Source organism: Lonchura striata, chromosome 8 (assembly GCF_046129695.1).
Source record: "Lonchura striata isolate bLonStr1 chromosome 8, bLonStr1.mat, whole genome shotgun sequence".
Classification (NCBI taxonomy): domain Eukaryota; kingdom Metazoa; phylum Chordata; class Aves; order Passeriformes; family Estrildidae; genus Lonchura; species Lonchura striata.
In genome coordinates, this window is record NC_134610.1 from 33,752,490 (window position 1) to 33,778,137 (window position 25,648).

General features: G+C 41.7%; 1 protein-coding gene across 15 annotated transcripts in view; it reads left to right on the forward strand.

The window, feature by feature from the left end:
- Window positions 1-25,648, forward strand: part of UNC80 (unc-80 subunit of NALCN channel complex) — a 127,855-nt gene that overhangs the window by 63,807 nt on the left and 38,400 nt on the right. For 13 of the 15 annotated variants that reach the window (XM_077785173.1, XM_077785179.1, XM_077785183.1 and 10 more), the window contains 16 exons: window positions 2,585-2,782; window positions 4,838-4,945; window positions 5,657-5,795; window positions 10,282-10,463; window positions 10,830-10,961; window positions 11,478-11,664; window positions 12,665-12,796; window positions 13,298-13,441; window positions 14,707-14,807; window positions 16,329-16,415; window positions 17,161-17,344; window positions 17,957-18,051; window positions 18,917-19,006; window positions 19,363-19,464; window positions 21,242-21,422; window positions 22,739-23,007. In XM_077785173.1, coding sequence (XP_077641299.1) covers window positions 2,585-2,782; window positions 4,838-4,945; window positions 5,657-5,795; window positions 10,282-10,463; window positions 10,830-10,961; window positions 11,478-11,664; window positions 12,665-12,796; window positions 13,298-13,441; window positions 14,707-14,807; window positions 16,329-16,415; window positions 17,161-17,344; window positions 17,957-18,051; window positions 18,917-19,006; window positions 19,363-19,464; window positions 21,242-21,422; window positions 22,739-23,007 — 2,331 coding nt within the window. The remainder of the gene's footprint in view (window positions 1-2,584; window positions 2,783-4,837; window positions 4,946-5,656; window positions 5,796-10,281; window positions 10,464-10,829; window positions 10,962-11,477; window positions 11,665-12,664; window positions 12,797-13,297; window positions 13,442-14,706; window positions 14,808-16,328; window positions 16,416-17,160; window positions 17,345-17,956; window positions 18,052-18,916; window positions 19,007-19,362; window positions 19,465-21,241; window positions 21,423-22,738; window positions 23,008-25,648) is intronic. The other 2 variants (XM_077785174.1, XM_077785182.1) reach the window with 1 other exon arrangement.

Here is a 25,648-nt window from a genome sequence, read left to right on the forward strand (position 1 = left end):
AAAGTGACATTTTAGAAGCTGCTCGTGTAAGCCAGCAAAATCTTGTGTAGTCTTGACTCTGTCCAACAGACAGGCAGTACAACAGTGTAGATGTGGTTTGGTCATGCAGGGTCTAAGGCACCCCTTTGGGCAATTTCTGTGCCTGGGATTTAGACTTGCCAGAAGTCATTTGGGCAAGTCTGCATTGCTGTGCCATGGTTGGTGGTGTCCTGTGTGAGCACAGACACCCTTCGACGTCTGAGTTGCCTTTGGGAAAGACAGCTGTCAGTACTGACTCAATATCTTCATTTTTTTTCCCCAGGTATTTCACATAGATTGCTCTCACCTGCCCCATTCCTATAGGGTGTGGACAAGAACAGGCTTAATTTAGTACTTTGATGTCAGAAACAGTTCTTTTTAGATGAGGCTGGCAGGGAAGGGAACTTGAATGCCATGTCTTCCAATCTAGTACCTCAATCTCTGGAATACCCTGTTTTCTGCCAGTACTCTAATGCTCGTGGTAATGACTATACTTCATTTGGAAATTCCAGTGTACTAAACTGAGTATGTTAGACATATGTGTATGCATTAGATGCTGCACCACTAGAGGATAAGGGAAGTTCCCTAGTTAGCAGCTTAAGATACATCATGGTGCCCCTGCTCAATGTGGGAGGATGCATGAACTCATGAATTCTGAAAGAAACTTGAGATGCTTGTCTCACTTTACATGTGATTAGATTGCATAGCAGAAAGGAAAATTTGAAAAATCACCTGTTACAGTTAATGACACAGAAGTACCAATATTACATGATAATGCTATTTTTTTTTTTCATTTGTTAGAAAGAAGGTGTGGCTAGATGGTTGCTAAAACTACAGGCAAAACAAATTGCTGCTTTACCTGCTTTACTTAATTGTCACAAGCAAACAACTCAAAAGGATCACTGGTCCCAGTTGCTGCTGTGAAGACACCAGCATTTTCCTTTACCTGTCCTTTAGGGAGCCTGGTGTCTTCTCTCTGTGTCAGTGTACCATTACAACAATTTATAAGAGTGGACCAGAGTCTGGTAGGAGTGCTACAGTGCTGCTATACAATCTTCAGGTTGATACCAATATTGAGTTATTCTTTATTGACCCTGAAATTATAGGAGGCCAGAACAAGGAGGCAAACACAGGAGTCTCACAAACATTACACAGATTTGTTTAAGATTAAGCTCCTGCCATTTTTAGAAGCGTCCATATTTTAAGGTTGGGAATCATGTGGCAGCTGGGTGAGAGAGCCAGCAGACTGCAACTGCACAGACATAGACACAGTGGATGGAAAACTGGGATAGCTTCCTTCTGGTAGTTCTGGGTACTTCTGCACTAGGTTGTGGGGGGAAGAGAAAGATTCATAAAGACCTACAGTGTGAATGGCTTAGAGATGCCTGTGTGTTTTCCTCAGAGTGCTAATAAGAGACTGGGTTTGTGTGTAACATGAGGATCAACGCACAAAGAGCTGCTGGGCTGAGCTTTGCTCCTGTGGCAAGAAACCATCTGAGTTACACCAGAGTGGTCACTCAGGTGTAGACTTTCCAGGGCTATCTTTAATTAAGTATCTTAGGGACTAATGCCAGTGTTTCTGTAGCAAAACAGGGCTCAGAATAGCTAAATTCCAAAATATTTACCTGATTTCTAGATAAGTTCTACTACTCCTTGCTGCCATATGGCAACACTAGTAGAAATAGCAACTGAGCCAACTACCACAGAGCTGGGCTGGATGGGTCTGCCCAATGACATGCAGAGCAACTGACACAGCTTATTTCTACTTCAGAGCATACTGAGATATTTCCCTTTGCACCCCTTGAAGGAAACTGACCCCCAAGCATGGTGGGTTTGCAGCTTTAATAACAATTGGCTAGTTGATGGTTTCTAGTCCAAGATCTTAGAGTGGTGATAGAATAGCTTTTCTTCAAACTGAGAGGATGCTGTTTTCCTCAGCCTTAACCTTGCCACCAGCTGAATATACACATCTATAGCAGCTCTGTTCCTTTACTTTGTTAGCACTAATGTTTCTTTGGCCATACCCAGCTAGTTCGCAAACCTCTTGTCAGTATGAAGTGTCGCAGGCACATTCTTCTCTCTCTTAGGACTTTTTCATAGAGGTGCGCAGAGAGAAATGAAAGAAAACAATTCCCATGTGGAATGTGTTTGGAGAATTGTTTACCTGGGGTGAGTGCTTGATTGGATTCTGGTGAGGATTGTTTGAGCCTGATGGCCAATCCAACCCACCTGGGGCTGGATTCTCGTGAGAGGGTCATGAGTTGTGAGTTAGATATTGTAGTTAGAAAAAGTAGGTAGGTAGTTTTGGTATCTCCTTTAAATGTATTATAGTGTAATTATAACAAATCATTTATCCTTCTGCACTGGAGTCAGACATCCTCATTTCTTCCCTCTGGGTTCACCTGCATTTACAATAATGAAGACCTACACAGACAAATACCTTTTTAAAGCTGTGTTGAGCTTCACACCTCCCTAGCCAGACTGAGGAAAAGTTGGCTTGGCTGTCCCAATCACTGCCTGTGTAGCTCCATTTTCTGTAGGTAACTATTTATGTTTTAATTTCCAGGTCATGATCCTATTGTGCAACCAGCAGAGTTTCATATGCACGCACATCGACTACTGTCACCCACACTGCTACCTCCACCACAGCCGCTCCTGTGCTCGCCTTGTCCGGGCCATCAAACTTCTCTATGGAGACACAGTGGACTCCCTGAAAGAAAACAGCACTTTGAACAACGTGGCAAGAGGCAAAAAACAAAAGGAAGTGAGTAAATGGAAAAAGCAGAATGGTTTAGAGTTTGTCCAGGTACGTCATGATTGCCTTTGAAAAAACTGCGTGATGTACTCATACAGTTCTTTCATGACAAAATGAATAGAGATTTTCCTAAACTAGGCTTGGCTATAAAAAAATGCAGCAATTAAGTCATTCAGCATTATGTAAGGAATTTAATCTGTATTGACTAGGATGAATCTTAGTTGCTGATAAGGTCATTTAAAAAGCATACAACCTGACTTCAATTTTAGTGCTCTTTTGTGGCCTCTGCTTACTACCCTGTGGATTCTCTCTCTCTTTGTTCATATTTTTTTCTTGTCTTAGTAAAAATCACTCTTGAAATTTTTGTAAAATCTTGTGCAGTTTCTTTCTTTTAGGTCTGAGCTCTCAGCTGTTCCAAGAATTGTATACATTAGTCTTTAGTGTTTGTCTCCTTTTAATGACCATTTCAGCAGGGTATTCAGACAACTTTGTGCCTTTTTATATGTAAAAGTGTAATTTTAACTTTAGTGGAAACACATTTCTGCTTTCAGGAAAGTGCTCTCCCCACCCCAAGATATCAACTGAATTGTGTCAACAGTTAAACCACATCAGACAGACCACAGTTATCCCGAATAATTGTAATGGCAGAGCCTTTCAACTGCTTTGCAGTAACATTGAAAACAAAAGTGTTTGTGGAAATGTCATGAAGCTTTCAGTTTGGTAAAGAGGCTGGCAGTGGCATATGAAGGGGAAAAATTCATTGTTTCTTCATCAACCAGGAGATTGTTTGTGTCCTGTCAAGTTAGAAAAGTGAAGGATATTTTTATGGAAGAAAGAACAGAGCAGTGAAAAAGAAGCTTATGTTTTTGCTTTCCTGAAAACTGTAAACCCCATATTTTTCCTCTAGCACAGAAAAGCACAAATTGTTTAGAAAGAGAGGCAGTCATTTCCTCTGCAGAAGGCAGGCAGGAGATGAGTAGCTGATATGTTTCATGAAAGGTAGCAAAAGAACCATGCATTTCTGTGGCTTGTTTCATCTCCAACTTTGAATTGCAAGACAGAGACATGCATTTCATCATACATCAAAGCATTTGAGAAACAGCAGGAAAAATGAATTTGAGAGGCACTGAGGTCTCCTACAAATACCTGCAGGGTGTTTGCACAGACCTCACTTCCAGAGAGCAATTGACAATCTTTGCTTTTTTTCATAGTGCAAGAAATACATGGAATTGTGTCCAGAGAAGGGAATGGAGAGGAGAAAGGGGCTGGAGCACCAGGAGTAGCTGAGGGAGTTGGGGGAGCTCAGCCTGGAGAAAAGGAGGCTCAAGGGGACTTTCTCAGTCTCCAGAGTCTCTGACAGGAGGGTGCAGCCAGGTGGGTGTTGGGCTTTGCTCCAAGGAAACAAGGCACATGACTGAGAGGAAATGGCCTCAGGGCCATTTCAGGTGCACCTGGGAAGGTTTAGTTTGAATATTAGCAAAAACTTCTTCTCTGAATGGTTTGTCCAGCCCTGCCACAGGCTGCCCAGTGAGGCAGTAGAGTCACCATCCCAGGAGGACTTAAAAAAACCTAAGGATGTGGCACTTGGGGACGTGATTTAGTGGTGGACTTGGCAGCATTAGGTTGCTGTTTTGACTTTAGAGGTCTTTTCCCACATCAATAATTCTATGATTCCATGAGAGGAATAATTCTGTACACTGAACACTTCCACTGGTAATTTTTTTTTGAGGGAAGTTGTAGACTTTTTGCCTCTAAGCTTCTTAACTAAATACATGGGTGTGCTACCAGTGAAGATTACACAGAGAACATTCACATTGTTCATTTGGTTTACTGTCTTCTGCCTTAAGATTTTATTGGGAAAAGCATTGTTAAAAATAGAAGAAGATTGGATGAAATGTGTTGTCTCACTGATATTAGGCCTGTTGCCAGCAAAGAAGAAGGCTTTGTGCTACAGCTCTGGTACCAGATGGTTTCTAGTATGGAAATTCCTCTTGTATATAATCTCCTTTTCCACATTTTGAGAAATATAAAAGTGAACTCCACTTTCTTTTTATATCCTTCCAGTGCTTAGACAAGTCATGCTTGAGAACTCCTTCTCTTAAAAAGAGAGTGATCGATATCAACTTGGAAGGAAAGAAGGACTCTGGAATGCTAAAATACATCAGGAATCAGGTACTGATTAGGCCATATGCTTGTTAGGGAGACAGATATACAGGTGCCAGGTTAAAATGCAACAAGAGGGGAAATATATATGGATCTCCAAGCGCATGTAATGAACTGTTCCTGAATATAATCCGCTCAACCCTACATCTTTTCCCAATCTGAGTAATACTAAATTTAAACCTCTTAAGGAAACATGGTCAAAGAAACCTTTTAGCTCCATTAAATCACAGTCTGCATCTCTGGCTTTCCATAACGACATATGCACCAGAGCTGAGGATACAAAAAACCAAAGAATTCACAGATATGTTTAACTGCAGCCTGTCAGTTTACAGTATTTGTTTTCTCTGTTCTTACTTGTTCAAAGTTCCTGATGAAGCAGCAGACTCTTCTTAAGCCTGTTCTTACTGAGAGTTTAATGGACATGTATTGCTGGCTGTGCACCACTTTGGGAGAGGTTGTCTTTCCTTTGTCCTCTTTTTTGGTGTTGGTGATGTGAAGGACAAGCAAAAGACTGTAGGAACTAGCTTGGAAACACTGCTCTTTTATACAGGCTGAAAGCCACGTCCCCTCTATGGAACATTTTCTGAAATGAATGAACCTAGAAGTTATGATGGGTAATTTGTTGACCAAAACCAGGATAAAATCACTGAGTGTAGAGTGAGTCTACAGCAAACTGTAGACAGTTTGCTCAGCCCTAAGGCATGGCTTGGTTTGTTCCAGGTGATGAGCCTGTCCCCTGCCCCTCTGTCACTGCTGATCAAGGCGGCTCCCATCCTCACCGAGGAGATGTACGGGGACATCCAGCCAGCAGCCTGGGAGCTCCTGCTCAGCGTGGATGAGCACATGGCTGGGGCAGCAGGTGAGGCAGCCAAACCACTCACAGCACTTTACAGCTTTGTAGTGGAGGAATCTGAACGCCACCAAGGGCTTCTTGGGGGCTGTTTGGTTTTCATAGACCTTTGTGTGCTCTGTGGAAAAGAGGTGGTTAGAAGGATCACAGGAGGGCACTCTCCCTGAGGCCCTGGATGGTGGTGGGTGTTTGGAGAATATAAAAATTAGTATTTGTATTCAATTTGGTTTGTAGGCAGAGGAAACATTGTGATTCAGGCTGTCCAGAGTCTACTGAAGCATTCTGTATGTTGCCTCATGGAGTGTTAGTGCTGTTGCCTTGTGAATGCTGACCTAGAACAGAGGCTGGATGGAATTAAAGAATAAAATAAAGATTTATTAGGAGGCCTCAATGGGTACACCTTAGGGGCAGCACAAGAGCCCAGCCAGGGCTACACCCAAGATGAACCAAAATGGATGATTGGTCAGAGGGTGTCACACTTTTATAAGTTCTGCTTCATTTGCATATTGGAGTTAATTGTGCAATTACAGCTTTAGGTTATGAAGTCCCATCCTTCTTGTTTTTCTCTCTCCAATCTATGTTGTTTGTGCTCTTGGGGCTGAGATTTGGATCATTTTTCCTTGGTCCCCAGCTGCAGAAGGAATTGTTTTGTCTCTACTCTATGCAGAGAGCTCACCATCCCCTAATGTGAAGCCCAGACCCACACACTAAAGGAGCTCAGAATCCGAAAAATATAAAAGCTAAAACCTGAGGCATCAGTACCAGTTGAGAGCTCATACAAAAACTGACACAGGGAATGAGAGTCACGAAACTGTCATAGCTCCCGTCAGGCTGTAAGGAAAATTCCCATGTTGCCTGGAGACAGCAGCATTGCTCATTAAGTATTGTTATTGTATAGTACTTTCTGAAGTTTCAATTTCCACTTGATTGTAAAGTGTACAGATGATTGCTGATGACACATAGTTGAGAGACATCTGTAAGACAGGTGATTACGACATCATATACCTGTGAAAGTAGTACTTCAAAATACTGCACCTGGCATGACATTTATTACAATAAAATATAAAATCATACATGTTCTTGCAAAGTAGGAATAAGAATTTTTCTGCTATGAGCTTGGATCTTCTCCCATGGATATAATCTAGGTTCAGAGTTTATCCCTTGGCCAAAAGATACTGGCCTAACAACCAGCTGCGAAAAAATAAACAGTCAGGGTGTGTCAGAAGAAGTATTTTATTAGCAATTCAAAGTATTAATGCTAGTATAGAGCGTGATTTACAATTATCTAGACACAGCACTTTAAATGCACGATTTTGGTCACTGAAGTAAGATATTTATGTGTAACAGATGCTGTTAGGACAGCAGGAAGAATGAAGAGCCTATATGATAGGTAGGATATTTATTTAATGGATTCAGATGAAGACTGAGAGGCTATGTCTTTACTTTTCATAATGACAGAAGACTGGACAAAGAAAGAGGATTATTTAATTATTATTTAAATAAATATTATTTATTAAATATTTAAGAATAATTTGTTAGAGTAGAATGAAGACGCATAATAACTTTTTATGACTTCTTTCATGTGGAAAACAGATTTTTAACCACCAGAAAAGAAAGCAAAAGCCCTTTGGTTTAAGAGCTTTTGGAAGCAATTTGATGATGTAAGTCAGAAGGTCCTCTCTAGTCTTACTGTCCAAACACTCCTGGTCAGTGTGTGCTAATGTGAAATTAACAGAAATCAAGAGCCACACCCTTAGAAACTGAGAACAACCTTCATGTGCAATACAGAGTGTCCTTAAATAAAGTATAAATTAATTGAATTTGTTTATGAACCAACCCCCCCACAACTTTCAAATTCTACATTTCTCCTCCCCCATTGTACAAGGAAATGGCTGAAAGATTTGCATACCTATGGGGCAGTCAAAGGTGTTGTCTCACTGAAGATTAGGTTACAGATATTTTTATCAAAAGCTGTTAAAAATGCAAGAGTTTTGAAGTGTTTCCTTGACCATTACTCCCCTTTCCATCACATTTCAATCCAGTACACCAGACCTTTATTTTCCACAGCTAACAATGAATTCTGCCCTGAAATACGTTGTTTGACACCCCATCCCCTTTCTCATGTTTTTCAGGTTTCTCTCACTTCCATCTACTCCACCAGTGCACAGAAAACTTCATTTCTCAGGTTTTTCTGTGCTCTTCTTCAACATTTGCCTTTCCCTGGTCAATTGTGTAGACAGGAAGAGGAAGGAGCAAAATAAAGAGAAATAATCTGTCTGATGCAGTACTCCTTTCCCTGCTTCAGGACCCTTTCTGAGGGAACAGTTTTGGATACTTTTTTAACTCTATGATCTCAGAGGTTCTTTTCAACCTTAATGATTCTGTGATTCTAATAAAAAATTTGCATGGGTGACAGGGAATGGGATGAAGTTTTGCTGCTTTTCCTGGGAAGTGCTATTTGTCTGTTGCTCCAAAACAGCCTCTGAAAGACACCTTTCTTCTTCTCCCTTTCCTGAAGGGAGGATTGAAACCCATTTGAGGGTCTGTAGTAGCTTTTTTTGGTAGCAGGTGAATACAGCCCAAGCATAAAGTGCATTCATCGAGGTCAAACTCTGACAACCCCCAGTGTTGCTGGATAAAAACAGAAGCTGGCTAAAAGGAATGCCTTGTTCATGTACTACAGCACCATCTGCTGACCTCTGCCAAGGCTCTGTTTCTGTTCTTGGTTCCTTCAGATTCAACTCACCCTTTTACATCTCTCCTACTAAGACTTATTATAGTTTGAGTAGATCAGAGAGCAGAAGGAACATCAAGGTCCCCACAGATTTTGAGCAGCACCAGGAACCCAGGCTGTCAGAGAGTAGCCTTGTTGTCCTGCAGTGGTCGTGCTGCCTCCCATAAACACTGCTCTGGACCTGGCACCTGCTCAATAAGCATTGAAGAAAACATTGGCAAATGTCTTCTTGCTACTGTGGAGGAACAGCCAGCAGATCTAGAGAAATTGTCTTCAGTGTGGTGAGCTACTGGTCAAGGAAGCCATGGATTCTCTAACACCACTGAACTCCCACAGCAACACTAATCCTTCTGCTTCTGCCTCCTGCAGTGCCCCTCAGACACCATCTGCATTGATTGGCCTCCATCAGTCTGTACTTTAATTAAAGGCTCTTTATATTCAAATGTGATCCATGGAAGCAAACATGGATCAGCTCAGCTACTGCTGTGAATGGAGGTGGGAGCTTAGATAAGTCCCTGCCTGTTGCCCAGGCCTCTGGCAGCAGGCAGTGGCTTTATTGGGGTGGCCAGCAACCCAAAACCCACTCTCTCTTGCAAGTTCTTTAATGGCTGATTTGGTTGGTTATAGAATAAATAATTTATTTAATAGGCACAAAATTAACAGACATAAGATTTTAAACAGACTATTTGCTACACAGTAATTAAAAAAAACCCAAAAAACTATTCGTAGAGAACATGCAGTGCATGATAGAGGTACCCATGTTACAGCTAGCAAAGAAACAGTACAGGTTAAAACCCAAAGTACTTACCACCTAACTGGTGATCGGATACACAGAATTTTTCCTCTCAATTCCCAGGGAAAGTATCTGTGGAGTTACATCTGACCTTTCAGGAGAAGATACCCTGCATGTTTCAGGGAGTGTGTAGGAGACTCTGTCTCTGTAGGAATTCGTGTAGCTTTTATAGATTGTAAAGCTGTCTCTCAGACAGGAATTTGTAGCTTATTTCCTCACATCTGGTTTTATGCTCAGTTGTTTATTTGGAGTTCCACTCCTGGCTTCCACCTGCTTGACCTTTGTCTGGCTGAGTCACCTCAATTCTTCATGAAGAGGGGGAAGGATGTCTAGAGCTGTGCACTAGATGGTGGACAGGCCAGATGAGCTTTTCTGTGGCAGGGGGGATTGTCCTGTCTCAGCCACCATCATGCTGTTTTGCATGGTCCTTTGTCTTGCTCTGTTTTCTCTTGGAGACAGACTGGGATCATTGCCTGGAGTCCCATGAAATAAGAACTGGTTTTATCCATGAAAATATCCAGGTGACTTCTACTGGGGCACTGTCTCCTGTTCCAGAGCTTCTGTTAAAGGCACAGTTTCTGTTAAATCAGCCTTGATTAATCAACAGAAATCACTTGGAAGTACAGTCTTTAAAAACCAAACTCAATTAGTCCCTTTACTTCAAGAGATGTTCTTATTTTAAACAAGTCATGGCTGAGAAGATCAAAGCTGTACTTTCTTTTCAAAAGCAGGTTTTACAGAAGAGTTTACAAGCTTTAAGTGTAATGCTGTGTGGCTCCAAAAGGTGGAATCACATGTGCTTGGTTTCATGAAGTAATACAGTTTTCTCTAGGCTGGTATGTTGGTGATCCTATTTATGGAGCCAAGATGGGGTTTCTTTTGGTGTGGGTTTTTACACCTGCAGTTTTTCTTTTCCAAATAAACATATTATTGAGAAACACAGGTGATCAGATGTTGTGTCCCTGCAGCTGCCATGTTCCTGCTGTGTGCTGTGAAAGTGCCAGAGGCTGTTTCTGACATGCTGATGTCCGAATTTCATCATCCAGAAACAGTGCAAAGACTGAATGCCATTCTTAAATTTCACACACTCTGGAGATTCAGATATCAAGTGTGGCCAAGGATGGAAGAGGGAGCACAGCAGATCTTCAAGGTAGAAAAGACACATGAAGCTTAATGATGATTTACAGCTTGCATTATGGGATAGATGTGTAATGACAGACTGCCATGAAATTTCCTGAAACTCTGTTTAGGGAAAAAAAATTATTGTATAACTCTTACTAGGTGGGGAGGTGATATGAAGAAGTCCTGTATAAAATAGGGAGAATAAAATGGGTACTCAGGTCAGGAGATATGAGAGAAGATGTGTGTCATACATGGTGCTACAGTCCAGTGAGATACAGAAGTAGGAAAAATTGGCAGAGTTAATTTATATATTGGGTAATTGTGCTCATGTTCAATTAACAATACTGACAATAAGAGTTTGGTGTAACAAAATGTCTTTCACGGTTTTGTTTAGATTCCTCCTCCAAGTATAAACTTCACTCTGCCTTCTCCTGTGCTGGGGATGCCATCTGTGCCAATGTTTGACCCTCCCTGGGTCCCTCAGTGCAGTGGGAGTGTGCAGGATCCTATAAATGAAGATCAGTCGGTAAGCAGACGTCCTGAGAGTAAGCACTGTTTTTTCTCTGTAGAGATGTGCAGTAAGTTAAGCCAAAAGTTGTGGATTAACCTCTGAAATTCTTTCCCAGCTGGGAAAAAAATCTAGTATAGTCTGTGTAGGACACAGAATTTTCTACATGGGCATCAAGCTTTTCTGTTTGTTTGCTGAGGTACTGTACTGCACCTCATGTCCTTGTGAGAGACACTGACTTAGGAGCACACAGCTGCTCTCTCCCCAAGAGATTTTTTTCAATAGAACAGCCTGAGAGACAGTTTAGTCTGCACTGGTTCATATGGGGTTTCCTGGGAGGAGTTTGCACCAAAGCTTATTGTAGGTTTATTTCCAATAATTCTCCCAGTGAATCTCTGTTCAGCTGGCACTAGTCTGATTTATATTTAGAAACTGAGTTGCTGAACGTCACTGAGGTGAAGCCTTTGTCAGAAAATCTGTGCGCATCTTAACTAACAGCTTCAGGCTGTGTTTCTTCTTTCTTCCTCCCAACAGAAGTCATTTTCTGCCCGAGCTGTGTCACGTTCCCATCAGCGAGCTGAGCACATCCTGAAGAACCTGCAGCAGGAGGAAGAGAAGAAGCGCCTGGGCCGGGAAGCCAGTCTTATCACTGCCATCCCCATCACTCAGGAGGCCTGCTACGAGCCCTCCTGCACACCCAGCTCTGAGCAGGAAGAAGAAGGTGTGCTCTGGGACCAGGAACTACATTCCAGCAACCTGAGAGCATTTCCTACAAACACAGAGCACAGCTTAGGGCAGCGATGTCCAGGAAAACTGATTTTTAGTGTTAGGAAGGTCCCAACCATATTCATTTGTTGAAGAGTCCAAGTCATGGAGAAAAAGCGTATTTGAAAACTAGTACCGAAGAGGAGACAAAACCTTGGATATATTGAATTCTTACTGGGTGATAGACACTGACCCCATCTGCCCCAGCTGCAGCAGAACTGCTAGCATGTAACATCTCAAAGTTCCCAGTTTCTTGCAGGATTTAACACAAGAGAATATGCAACACTAGGAATGAAATCTGTCTTTTATCTCTTTAATAATTAAAAGGTGGGAGGAATTGCTTGCTCTGTCTTAAGAAACAGAACTTAGGATACACTGAATTGCCTCTGGGGTTTTCTACCTTTGTGGTGAGTAGTGGGGGAGCCCAGGTGACCAGATCAAGCTCAGTACCAAACTTTCAGACAGCCAAAGTTACATGACATGAGTCACAATAAGTTTAGTCTGTGATTGAGGAGCTTTACTGGCCCAGGCTAAGAGAGCACAAAGACTTGATTAAAGGCATTCCAAGGTATGTGCCATTAGGTGAGTAGAGAGTTGATGAGATCTAAGCATACACTGGAATATCTGTGAGCAGAAATCCTAGTTCTTAAGAAAAACTAAGTACCAGCAACAATGATGATTAACAGGGAGTGGATGAAAATAAGTATAGAGCCAGCTCTGTTAAAATGTGATGCACCAGAGCACTGAACACTCTTATGGACCAATGTTTTGCTGTTTCCCAAAGCATAAGCAAATTACCTGTCTGGCTGATCTTTATAGCTTTTAAATTGTGTCTTCTGAGTGTTACCTGACTTGACTTTTCAGTGTTCTCATTGGGCTGCAATTGCTGCCCTTCAAAAAATTCCTTGAAGTCTGTTGGCTGGATCTGGATTGACATTTCCTATTCTCTTTGTCAGTAGAAGAAGTTGCCAACCTGGCCTCTCGCCGTCTCTCTGTGAGCCCATCCTGCACCTCCAGTACCTCTCACAGGAATTATTCTTTTCGCCGTGGCTCTGTGTGGTCAGTGCGCTCAGCAGTCAGTGCAGAAGGTGGGTGCCTTCACTTCGGACCATTCCCTCCAAGATTTCATTCACTGGAAGCCTTTCCTGCTGACCCATAAAGCTCTGATGTTGCCTTTTGCTAAATGTATTCCCAAGCTTGAACTACTTTATCATAAGTTCCTGCCCTTCATTATTTTGTTCACCTCTGCTGTCACAATACTTTCTCTTGCCTCTCGTGTTCTACTTGGAGAGTAGTGCTACAGGGAGCACTCTAGCTGAAAAAAAGGGATTTTATTGAAAGGAACTGGATTGGATACAAGACAAGAAATGTAAATTGAAAAATTACATATTTACAGTGAAATTTTTTGATCCAGAAATTGCCTGGAGTTCCATTTCTACTTGGTGACAGCAGCAAACCTGTCATGCTTGCACAGTGAGCAGTGTTCTGATCTTTGTTCTGCGTGTAGAGCCACTAACATAAATGTTTGTCTAACCTGCCCGGATAGTAGCACAGTGTGTTCCCTAACTCCTCTTCTCTTACTGCTCCAGATGAAGAGCACACTACGGAGCACACTCCAAACCATCACGTGCCCCAGCCACCTCAGGCTGTGTTTCCAGCATGCATTTGTGCAGCAGTGCTCCCCATTGTCCATTTGATGGAAGATGGAGAAGTCCGGGAGGATGGAGTAGCTGGTAATGACCTCAATTAACCAGTTTCAAAACTATTTGAATGTAGATTTACAATAGAAATGTATTTTTCTAGGGTTTTCCCTTTTTATTTTCTACATAATTTGTGTTTGGCGTTGAGGGGATTTTGCACTTTCAGGATCCTAAAAAAGCCCCTAATTCAAAAGAAATATTAAGAAGCTGAAAAAAATCTACTGGGGGATACAAGGATGGTAAGAGGCCTAACAGAAGTGTTCTTTGAGGAGTAATTGTAGAAGCTGGGCATGTTTGGTGTGATTCAAAGGGAACAGAGAGTTAGAAGAACACTGACTTAGAGTTTACAACTTGGGAAGTTCAGTTTAGAAATTGTGAAGGAAGTTAATCACCAGGGTTTATCAAGCCCTGGCTAGTCATAGCTGTGGTTAACATACCTAGTGTAGGTGACAGTTCCTGCTTCACGCAGGGCTTGGACTGAAAATCTCTGGAGATCTATTCCCACTCATATTTTTGTGTTCCTATGACAAGCAGAAAGCCCCCTATACATAGCCTGAACATTCTGGTTATGGGCTATGATGTCTTTGTAAATTAGTAGTATATTTCCTTGTATTTGTTTTTTTAAAGTGTTAATACATGGTGGGCTGTTTTGCTTCCTTCATCTCTCACTCATCATGTCAGCTAGTTGTGCATTTAACTACCTGTTACATTTTGTATTCAGTTTTAGCTGTATGTAGCCAGCCCTCTAAACAATGTATGTGTGATTTTATGATCAGGAGCTGAGTACTGAAAACAAAATAACTAATAATTCTGTGTTGTTGTTGACCTTCAGAGGATTGCAAATAATTGCTCTTCAGGGAGCTGATCATCAACACAATTCCCTGCTGACTATCTAATACTGTTCATCAACACCAGAACAAATCATTCTATGAATCACCATGAAATTGAACTTATGTGCATGAACAAAAAAAGTACATGAATTTATATCTCTCAGTTGCTGGATTTTGTCCGTCTGGAGTTAAGAATCCAATCAGATATTTCTTTATCATTCCTCAACAATCTTGAAGTGCTTCCTGTCGTATCTGTAGTTAGGGAAGGTTCAAATACTAGACCTGTGATTATTATTATTGGGATCACTGCACTGGTTACCAGGAATTCCAGTGCATCAAATGGTGGCTTGAGTGTTCAGTATAAAATATGACAGAGGAGGGAAGAAGACTAGGAAAGTTTTTTAAAGTACACCAGTTCATGGCTTTTCCAAGAGATGATTCTGACATGGTTTCCTTTCTCTCTTACAGTAAGTGCTGTTGCTCAGCAGGTCCTGTGGAACTGCTTGATTGAAGATCCCTCTACAGTTCTGCGCCACTTCCTCGAGAAGCTCACCATCAGCAATCGACAGGTACCCTCTGCCCCTCCCCAGCAGGTGTAGGGATTCAGAGCAGGGGAGCACAGCTGCCAGCAGAGGCACTTTGTGGACATCACTGGAGAAAGAATTTGCTATTGTAATGCAGCATGTCATCATTTGGCTTCAGTCTTTGTCCCCTGATGTAAACAGGACACGGCTGATTTATCACCACTGACTTGCTGCAAGCCAAGCTTTGAGCAGCTGCTTAGTGAACATGGCATAGACAGTATTGCTTTCACTCATGCCACTCTATTCAGGTTCTCTGCAAGATGGGGTGGCATTGCATCTCTGTGGCTTATTAGACTGCTTCCAAGATCTATGGAAGAAAAGCATGCTGGTTCTGATCGTGTAGAAGGCAGGGAAACTCTCAACTGCACTATCACTTTCTCAACTGCATATTTGGTGTATGATATCAATAATATCACTGGCCTCAGCTTACAAGCCACTACCTAAAAACTGACTCAAAACTGAATATTAAACCTGAGAAATGTCAAGAAAGGCTGTCCTATTCTTCCTTGAGCAAGCAGGTGTTGGTGGACTTACTATTCCTGACTTCTCAGCAATCACCCACAAAGCTTTCATTTAAGGTCAGAAGGTCTCATCTGTCCCACAGAATTGTTTGGGTTGGAAGCAACCTTAAATATCAAATACTTCCAGCCCCCCGCCACTGGATACCTTTTACTGCACCAGGCTGCTCAAACCCTCTTTGAATCTCCCCTTAAACACTTCCAGGGATGGGGCATCCACAACATCTCTGATCAGAGAGGTTGTTTGTTCAGTACCTTTGAGAAGAAAGCTGTCATCTGTCCAGCCTCAGAGGCCTCTGAGCCATTGCAAGCTGTTATTTCACCATCTCTTCATAGGTCTACTACAACCACAAGTACAGAACACACAGCTGTATTTCCCTGCAGGTGTATTTCCCTGCAGGTGTATCACTGGCATGGATTGTCCTGTGCATATCCATGCCTACAACACTGGCTCAAATATGCTGTGGGGTTAGAGGATAAAGGCCATAGAAGACACTTGTGATGCCATTCTCTCTTCAGCTGACAATGAGATTCTATCCCTTCTATAATCCCTTCACACCATGAGGAATATCTTAGGCTACATTTAAGGCAGGCACTCTCCAAAATAAGGGAAGATAGATTCTGCCCACTCCTCCCACCCCACAGACACAGCTGATGTGAGATTAACTAGATGTCACAGATCATCTGGGGTAATCACAGGGACAGCAGTGCACAATCAGCACCATCACAGTCAGTACAAATTGCAGCAGGAGGTACTGGCCTCTCTGAGTTGAAATGGGAAAGACACTGGCCTGGATGCAGTGCCCTGGGCCTTATTTTGCAATATGTGGGAGCAGTAACAGGTGTATAGTTTTACTTCATGCACTGAGAGACAAAGCTGAAAAAGGGACTGTGGAAAAATGGAAAGAAACAAAGCAAGAAAGGACAAAAGGGAGAAATCTATTCTTCACTTTTTGGTGGGAAGAAAAAACTTTTGCTTTTCTTCCAGGACGAGTTGATGTATATGCTAAGGAAACTTTTGTTGAACATTGGAGACTTTCCTGCCCAGACATCTCATATCCTCTTTAACTACTTGGTGAGTAGCTTGTGGGCTCACTGTGCAGCCAGAATCTCTCTTCTGCCTTCATGTGTGCAATAAATGCACTTTATTTTTCTTCTATAGCTCATACTTGCTCCTGGTTGTGGGTGTAAGTCACCAGGCTTCCACTAGCCTTTCTGGCCTTCTAGAGGGAGGAAAAGGAACCTTTCTGTTTTCATTAAACCCCTAAGCAACCTGTCATAGATTTCTGAACTGAACTTCAGCCAATGAGTTGAAGACGATTAGAAGTGTCTCAGCACTAGAAACCTTTAATTACTTTACTTAATTTGGCTTCAGAAAGTGCTTTCCTAGTAGACAGTCCTCTTGGAGCAGATCTAGCAACTTCTTTCAAGACTGTGGACAAATGTAGTTAGGAGGTGAAGCAGACAAGGTGTATGCTTCTCCAGGGAACCTTCTGTAGCTTGTGAGTTGTCTACATGGCAGCACTTCAGAGCATAAAGAATAGGAAATCTCTAACTGCAGATATTCACCCTTTTCTTCATCTGCAGTGGTGCTTCAAGCTGTACATTTTGCCCCCAATCCTCATGATCTCTACAAAAAGGAAGAATATTGCAGGCAGAGTGTTCTTTAATATGTATAAAATTTCATTATGAAAGTTTAATGAGTCTATCCCACTGAATGAAGAAAGGTAGAACAATACTGTTATTCTGTGTTTATACAATGCTCTGCACAGTGAAAGTAGTGTGTACAACCTGATATTCCTCTTCCTTACTACCTGCAGGTAGGATTGATCATGTATTTTGTACGGACTCCATGTGAATGGGGCATGGATGCCATTTCTGCCACTCTTACCTTCCTTTGGGAAGTGGTGGGTTATGTTGAAGGACTCTTCTTCAAAGATCTCAAACAGACCATGAAGAAGGAACAGTGTGAAGTGAAGCTGCTGGTGACTGCCTCAATGCCAGGTATATGAAAATAGTCTTTAAATCTCCTTCACTTCAAAGTTTATGGCCCACTTTACCAAAAATAAGATGCATCAGAAAAAAACCTTACAAATGGCTGCATATTTTAAGGCAATGTTCCTTCAGTTGAGTAGTCAGTCAGTAAATTCTACTGCTGATAACTTGAGAGTCAGAAAACCACTTTAAGAGCTCTAAAAGAAGCAAACGGAAAGTGAATTATAACAGTATTTTAACCCAGAGCTTTGTGCCAGTTGGGCTGTGAAAGGCTGGCAGGAGCATTACTGTAAATCTCTACCATTCAGACTCTGGGCATCATGAGTCACACGAGATATCTTGCTGATAAACAAGTTTGACCTTTTGTGTGTGGTTGTTCCTCAGAGCTGACAGTTGCTGCTAAAGTCAGCTCATCTTTTAAGAACAGATGAAAGATCAATTTCTCATTAAACTGTGGAAGTGTGAGAATATGTTAACACTGCTTAATAGTTCCAGACAGGACTCGCTTAGTCTGCCTGTCCAGGAATGAATTTCAAGTACCACTCTTCTTCCATGGGCAGTCTCATGAAATGGATTTAATTAAAGAGGCCAGGTTGAATGCAACAATTTTTCTTCCTCTAGGCACAAAAACCCTTGTTGTGCATGGACAGAATGAGTGTGACATCCCAACGCAGTTACCAGTCCATGAGGACACACAGTTTGAAGCTCTCCTGAAGGTAGGAGTGAGTTTTTGAGCTGGTCAAACTGCTTACATTTACCTGCCATACCTGGATGCCAGCAATCCATTCTGATCATCCTGTCCCAGAGTCAGGGAGGGAAATTTTGCTCACAGGTATATCTGTGTCCCTGTGAGGGGAGCCTGGTTGCAATAAACAGGACCCCATATTTAAGGATAATGGAAATGCTCTGAATCAAACCTCACAAATGCAACTACATTTGGAGAACTGCAGCTTTTGGGTATTTGCTGTATACTTTTGATAAGTAACACAAATCATTTAAATGTTTGGTTTTATCAAGACTAGTGCTGAGAGATTGATCAAGATCAGAGTGAAAATAATGGTTCAGTAGCCACAACAATATTCTGGTATCCAGGAGCTGTGCAGTCACTTTCAGCCAAAAAATGAATGGTTCCTGAATGGTTTTAACTGAACCACATAGGAAACAGATTCGTAAAAGCTTTCAGTTTGTCTGACTGTGTTAAATTTTACTGGGAATCACATCAAAGTGTTTTGAAGGGTCAGAACTTCAGTGTCTCTGCATATCACCTATCACTAAGTCTTGATAAATACCCAGGCCCATATGGCTCATACAGTCAGACAAATATGTGTGATACCAAGATAAAATAACACCAGTCTTCAGAATTGTGATGTCAGCATGCTTTGATTTTCACAAACATACTCAGGTACTTCATGATTAACAAAAGAAATAAATAATTAAAGCCACAACAAGTGTGCAATCTGATTGAGGCATGCATATTTGTGCCTTTATAGATAATTAGATGCATGTTCTTCTTTTGGATGTTATGGTATTTGTAGAAAACAACTAAAAAGTAACAGGATATTTTGTTTTCTTTCTTTTCAGGAGTGTCTGGAGTTTTTTAACATACCTGAAACTCAGTCTTCTCATTATTTTTTAATGGATAAGCGTTGGAACCTCATTCATTACAACAAGGTATGGCAAAGATCAAGTCCATGTGACTTTTCATCTTGCTTCTTTTTAAACATCAGGGTTATCTAAAGAAGAACAAACATCCGATAAATAGAGTTCTGTCTGTGGGCATCACATCTTTAGTTGTGTATGGTGAAAGATTGGAATTTGAGAGAAGAGGGAAGAGGCAGAAGATGAGAATGTCTAGTTTTTGGAGAAAAGACCAAATTTCTCTTCTGTTTGTGCTCTTTTATGAAGCCTGACACTGTCTGAAAGCCCCTGCCCTTCAGAAGGGGCTAAAGGGCCCTTTATTCCATTCTGTTGAGTGATTCCATAGTGATTACACTTGTTTAAAATACTCTTTTTTCCTTTCCTGGCAGACCTACGTCCGTGATATTTACCCTTTCCGGAGGTCAGTTTCTCCCCAGCTCAACCTGGTGCAGATGCATCCAGAAAAGGGTCAAGAGCTCATTCAGAAACAGGTAACTCACTGTCACCAAATACTTCTTCCCAGAAAACTCTGAAAATAATTTTATTTTTTTCCCCTTTAAAGGTTTTCCTTCATGCTGCATGCAGATCAAGAGCTTTGCTGGAGCAGTAGCAATCCATGTGAAATCTGCCTTGGGGCTGTATATACTGTACATTATTGCAGATTAGATTGGGATGTGAATTCCCCTTTCCCCCACTCTGTGCAGCCAGTTTCCTTTTAGTGGATAATTTTGCAGGAAATTTACAAAAGGATGTGTGGGAATGTGCTTAAACATTATGCATTTGGTATTAAAAGTTGCATTTTTGTAGCCAAAAACCAGCTATTATAGTTGTGTTCTTACTGAGAGTAGGAAAATATCATCAGGAGTGGTTATAAAAGTCAGCTATAAAGCTGCTTGAGAGCTACTAGCAGCTAAAATAGTGGAAAATAAAGTCAATGCCATCTCATATGTGTATGGCACAGAATAGGAACATATTTCATGTGCTGCATCTGTCAGTAGAAATTACCCGAGATCAACTTAGTTGCATTTCTAACAGGTTCTAGGTTCTAGGAAGTGTCCCACAAACAAATGAGTTTAATACACTCTACATGATCCAAAAATATTTAAATGGGCTTAATATTTTAGTCAGGGCATTATTTTGCTCTCCACATTTTTATATATAGTGCATTTAGAGTCCAAAATACTTCTAAGGTAAAACTTGTATCACACATTTGCCAGTCTCTCTCGAGTCATGCAAGGTGTTGCTCGAAAACATCCAGCTACTGCTAAGAAAGAAACACTGTAGTAACCACCACTGAGCAGCAAAAAAATTGTACTTTTTCCATGGAAAAGTACTTGCTTTGTTTTATTGACTACTTTTCTTTTGCAATTATACATATATTTTCCATGGCCAGATGTCTTATCCCAGAAGGTAGATAGCAATTCCAACTTCTTGTTGACTATAGTCTAAGACCTAGAAGGGAGGAAATACAGACATGGCTTTCAGCTTAGAGCTGGTTTCTCTGACCACCTTGGGGCTTACATTAATCTACAGAAAAACCCATGGCAAAGTTGAAAATTGTTCCACAACCTCTAGTCTCCTCCAGAAGACTGGAATGGAAAGACTTGTTAGAACTGTATTTAAAAACACAGGCCATCTTTGCAGACCTGGCTGGAGAACAGTGGTGTTAGTGTTCAGGAACACACATAATCATGGGATATGATTCCATGCAGGTGCTTTTATTGAGAGCTCTGGGAATCAGGGGTCCAGACCCAAATCTGTCTCTGACACGGCTTTCGAGCTGAACGTATTTTCTATTCTATCGTTACATGACTTACATATTAATTATTAAACTTATATTGTTCTATTGTATACATTGACATGAGTTTCTCATGATCTTTCTTCCCTGAGCACAGTTTCTCATGATTATTCTTATGATTAAACAATCATCACATCTAAATATTATATCATTTATCATGTACTAGCTACACAGGTGCAGTTCTAGCAAGGTATAAAGTCTTTATTTTCTTTTCAGGCCCTCCTAAGCTTAATTTTTCTTTTAACCCTTAATCCCCATGATTTTAAACCCTTTTACTATCAGTGGCACACAAATTCTAGTGAGAGGGTGCAGCACCAGCCCTATGAATTTCACCATGATCCTCTGAGCCATGAGTGCAGCAGCCCTCAGATCAGAGCAAGCCATCGAAATGAACCTGCTGAAGTGCACGGACATTTTAAAGAGCTTTGGGGTTAGGCTGCTGTAGATCTGTGTCTCTCCTCCCCTGCCAGGTGTTCACCCGCAAGCTGGAGGAGGTGGGGAGGGTGCTGTTCCTGATCTCCCTGACGCAGAAGATCCCTCCAGCCCACAAGCAGTCCCACGTGTCCATGCTGCAGGAGGACCTCCTGCGCCTGCCCTCCTTCCCCCGCAGCGCCATTGACGCCGAGTTCTCGCTCTTCAGTGACCCCCACGGTATGCTCCCCTGGCAGCTCTCCTGGAGGGCTGCACAAGGCCCAGAAGGGTTCACTTGTGCCTCAGGTGTTAGCTTTTATATTTTTCAGACTCTCTGCTGCTTTAGTGGGTGGGTCTGGACTTCATATTAGGGGATGGTGAGCTCTCTTCACAGAGTAGGTAGACAATTCCTTCTCAAGGACAACAGATCCAAATCTCAGGTCCAGGAGCATAAACAAGGGTGGACAGAAGAGAGAAAAACAAGACAGATGGGACTTCATGGGCTGGAGATGTAATTGGACAATTAGCTCCAATATGCTAATGGTCCAAAACTCATAAAAATGTGAGATCTCATGACCAAGCCCTCTTTTGCTTCCATCTTGGAGCCATCCAGGCAGAGCCACGACTGTGGCACTGACTGCCAGGGTGTGGCCTTTGAAGGCAATTCAATTAATATCCTCTTCATTCCTCTTAGCTCTGTCTAGCCTTTGTTCCAGCCCCTTAAGCCATCACAGTGAGAGCTTCATTTCCCTTAGAAACACACAGGCTTGCAGCTTTTCTGGAAGCTGATTAATCTCTTCCTGGGGAAACTGATACAGAGCTGTTGGTTTGTAAAAGCACAGCAGCAGAAAAGGCTTCACTGTTAGAATTCTCCAGACAAGGCTACTTGCTTTGGACTCAAATGAGAATAAGTTTTAATTGACTGTTAAAATTATGCATGAGACTACCTAGAAAGGATTGCTCAAAGTCATTTGCCATCTGCTTTGAGGAATCATCCTTGACATTCAAGGAAGATTCTGGGCAAATTCTGCAGCAGGGATAAAGAAACGGTCCACACAGAAACTTTGCTCTGGATGTAAAGCAGGGTTTCTAGCCTGATGTAAAATAGGTTAAATAGCCCATTGTTGCACATTGATAAACATTGGCAAGTTCTGTACCAGCCCTAAAGGCACTTGATTTCAGAAGCATTATTGTAACCCTGCATCAGTCTCCTGTAATGTGTGGGACACCTGGGACATAAAACCTGAGCATAAATCTGCACAGCCTCTGTGTGGGACACATGATGCTTGTACAAACTCAGATCTTCCACATTTTAAGGGAAGAGTGTCCAACCAGCAGATTAATGAACTTTGTGATATTTATCATTCTTCATCTTCATATTGATGGTTTAAGTCGATGTTTGCTCAAGCCCTGTGGACACTTAAAGAAACACAGGATGGGTGAAATAATTTTTAAAGATGGTCCTTGTTCTGGGATGGTTCTTTGTGGTGAGGTGAGGCTGGCTGTGGTGGACAGAGCTGACTGCTGTTGCTGTTGATTGCTCTTCTCCCCTGCAGCTGGCAAAGAGCTCTTTGGCCTAGATACCCTTCAGAAAAGCTTGTGGATTAAGCTGCTGGAAGAGATGTTCCTGGGCATGCCCAGCGAGTTCCCGTGGGGGGATGAGATCATGCTGTTCCTGAACGTGTTCAACGGTGCCCTGATCCTGCACCCCGAGGACAGTGCCCTGCTGCGGCAGTACGCCGCCACCGTCATCAACACGGCCGTGCACTTCAACCACCTCTTCTCCCTCAGCGGCTACCAGTGGGTGCTGCCCAGCATGCTGCAGGTGAGCCGTGCCCAGGAGCAGCCCCAGGGACTGCTGCCCCGTCCTGCTGACAGGTCAGACCTCGGCAAGAAATTCTTCCCTGAGAGGAGCTTCCCAGGAGTTTTTCCCTGTGAGGGTGCTGAGGCCCTGGCACAGCTCGCCCAGAGCAGCTGTGGTTTCTCCAACCCTGTGAGTGTCCAAGGTCAGCTTGAACAGGGCTTGCAGCAGCCTGGGATAGTGGAAGGTGTCCCTGCCCATGGCACGGGGTGGAACTGGATGGGCTCTAAAGTCCCTTACAACCATCCTGTGATTCCATGGTGGAATTGATACTTAACAGGGAAACTTTGATCTGCTGAGTCCTCATGAGAGCTTTTATATTCCTCAAGAAGGCAACAATGGGATGGCACAGATTAGCTTTCTATTTCCTACTTGAGTAAATTACTAATTTTTCTCTTCTCTGTTGTGTTAAGTAAATAAATGTCTGTTTTCCTTTCTCTGTACTTCCACACAGAAATGGGAAATTCCTGGGCAATTTTTGGACTTTAGGCATCTCTCTATGGTTTTTGCTTCAGGGATGGCTGAAGTTTGGGAAATAGTTGAAATATCTGGATTTACTCCTTGCTAATTGAGACTAAATTATATTTACTTTTTAAGTATGAAAATAACTCAAAATGCTTATGAAAAATTTCCTGTTTTTTCTTGTGAGTGATGACAAATATTGGAAGTGTCAGAGGTGGAGTTTCTCTTCAAGATGAACAAGTGGGCCTCTTTTCCTGTTGATTCTTGAAAAAAAAAAATCAGCTACTGAAAATAAAATATAAAAAATAGTTCTTTTACAGGTAGAAAGGATTATTTCTGTAGGGCTCAAAGGCAATATCTAAGTAGAGATTTAGTATTATAATGCAAATACAGAAAAGAAGTATCCTTATACATGTTCATTTTCACATAGTTAACAGAGAACAATAATTAGACCCAGTGATTACTTTAGCTATCTAAACAAGCTCTGTAGTAACTTGAAAGTCTGATATCCTGCCTTACATTATTGGATAAGTATGAACTGGATCCAGGTCAGCAATGCATGGGTTTATTAATGAGAAACAATACATCTTGAAATGAAATAGCCTAATCACATAAATTGAAGTGCTCAACAGTAACCATTCAGTCCTGCAAAGGATTTTCCCCTCATTTTCACTTTTTCATATTGATATCAATTAGTTTATAATTCTTTCCTAACCTCACCCTCAATTACTGTCAACTACTAAATTACTAAAATACCACTCCTGGGAGGTAAAAAAGCAATTCCAAAAGAAAATGCAAATGTCTCTGAGCTTGTTTGGTTTTGCAGACTTTAATTTCTCTGTGCCAGGCACCCAAGATCAGTTGGTTAATTTGTGCTCACTTCTTTTACCACTTCTGGGCTTGATCCAGCTGCTAATTGAAGCTCAGTTCCTGATGCATACACACACATTTCACCACACAGCTCTTTTTTGGTGCAGGTTTTTCCAAAAAATGCATATTTTGGAAAAACCTGCAAGGTTTTTACCAAGGTTTTTACCTTTTTACCAAGGTTTTTCCTTGGTGAAATGCATATACAGTTAATTATTTCCCTTTTCTAAGGTAAATGAGATATTGCTGGTAATTGATGGGTGTCATCCCCATGCTAGAGGGTTCTGGTTGTGTGAAACCCATGCTAATTTCCTCAGCCTACCAGGGCCCACCACAGATTGGCAACATATTCTCTGCATGGTTCAGTGGCCAGCCCTGAAGGAAATGCCACCCTAAAAAATTTAAAATATTTTAAAAGTGGGTGGCACTGTCACTGTGTTGGAGGACAGGGTCGGAGTGCAAATTATCATGACAAACTAGAGATGCAGCCTGAAAAAAAAAAGAAAAAACCCCAAACTTTTGAATCATCAGCCACAGAATAGGGGAAGGAAAGTAATTGATTTAGTGGTGCTTCTGCAGGACAGAATGTTGGAATTATAGATCTGAAGCTGCACATGAATCAACAGCACCCTTCTGCTGAAGGATAGAAGAGAAAAATACCTCAAATGCCACTCTGGGGTGACTATACAGATTTGTATCTTGTGAAAAACATGGAATAATTCTGCATTCATTATCAGCGGTCCTCACTGGAAATTCTGGCTCTATCCAGCTCAGAGAAAGGATCAGTTAACCCCAGAGACTGCAGGAAAAAGGGGATGTTCATGTAGAAAACGTGTCTTGTGAGAAAGGACCGGAAGATTTGATTAACTGAAAAATAGGAAGATTCAGAAAGAAAGCACTAACTAGCTTCTAACAAATAAAGTGCTTCTCAGAAGGAGAGGGAAGCAATCAGCCTCAATATGTAGGGCAAAAAATATTGGACTAATAATGAGAGGAATGTTTAAGCATGAAAAGCAAACTTTTTCCTAAGGATACTTTGTCCATGTATCTTGGTTTGAAAAGGCAGGTGTCTGCAGGAGCCTCCCTTGAAATGGAAAATGTGAACATCCTCCCTGTGAATGATTAGAAATTTGAAATTAAGGGGCTCTCAGGCAAAGATACGGCAGTAGGAATAACAGGTCTTTACTAGGAAAATTAAAAATACAAATGCAATAGTACAGACAAAAAAACCCCAAAACAACAAAACAAACCACTGACAGTGAGAATAGGATCTGAC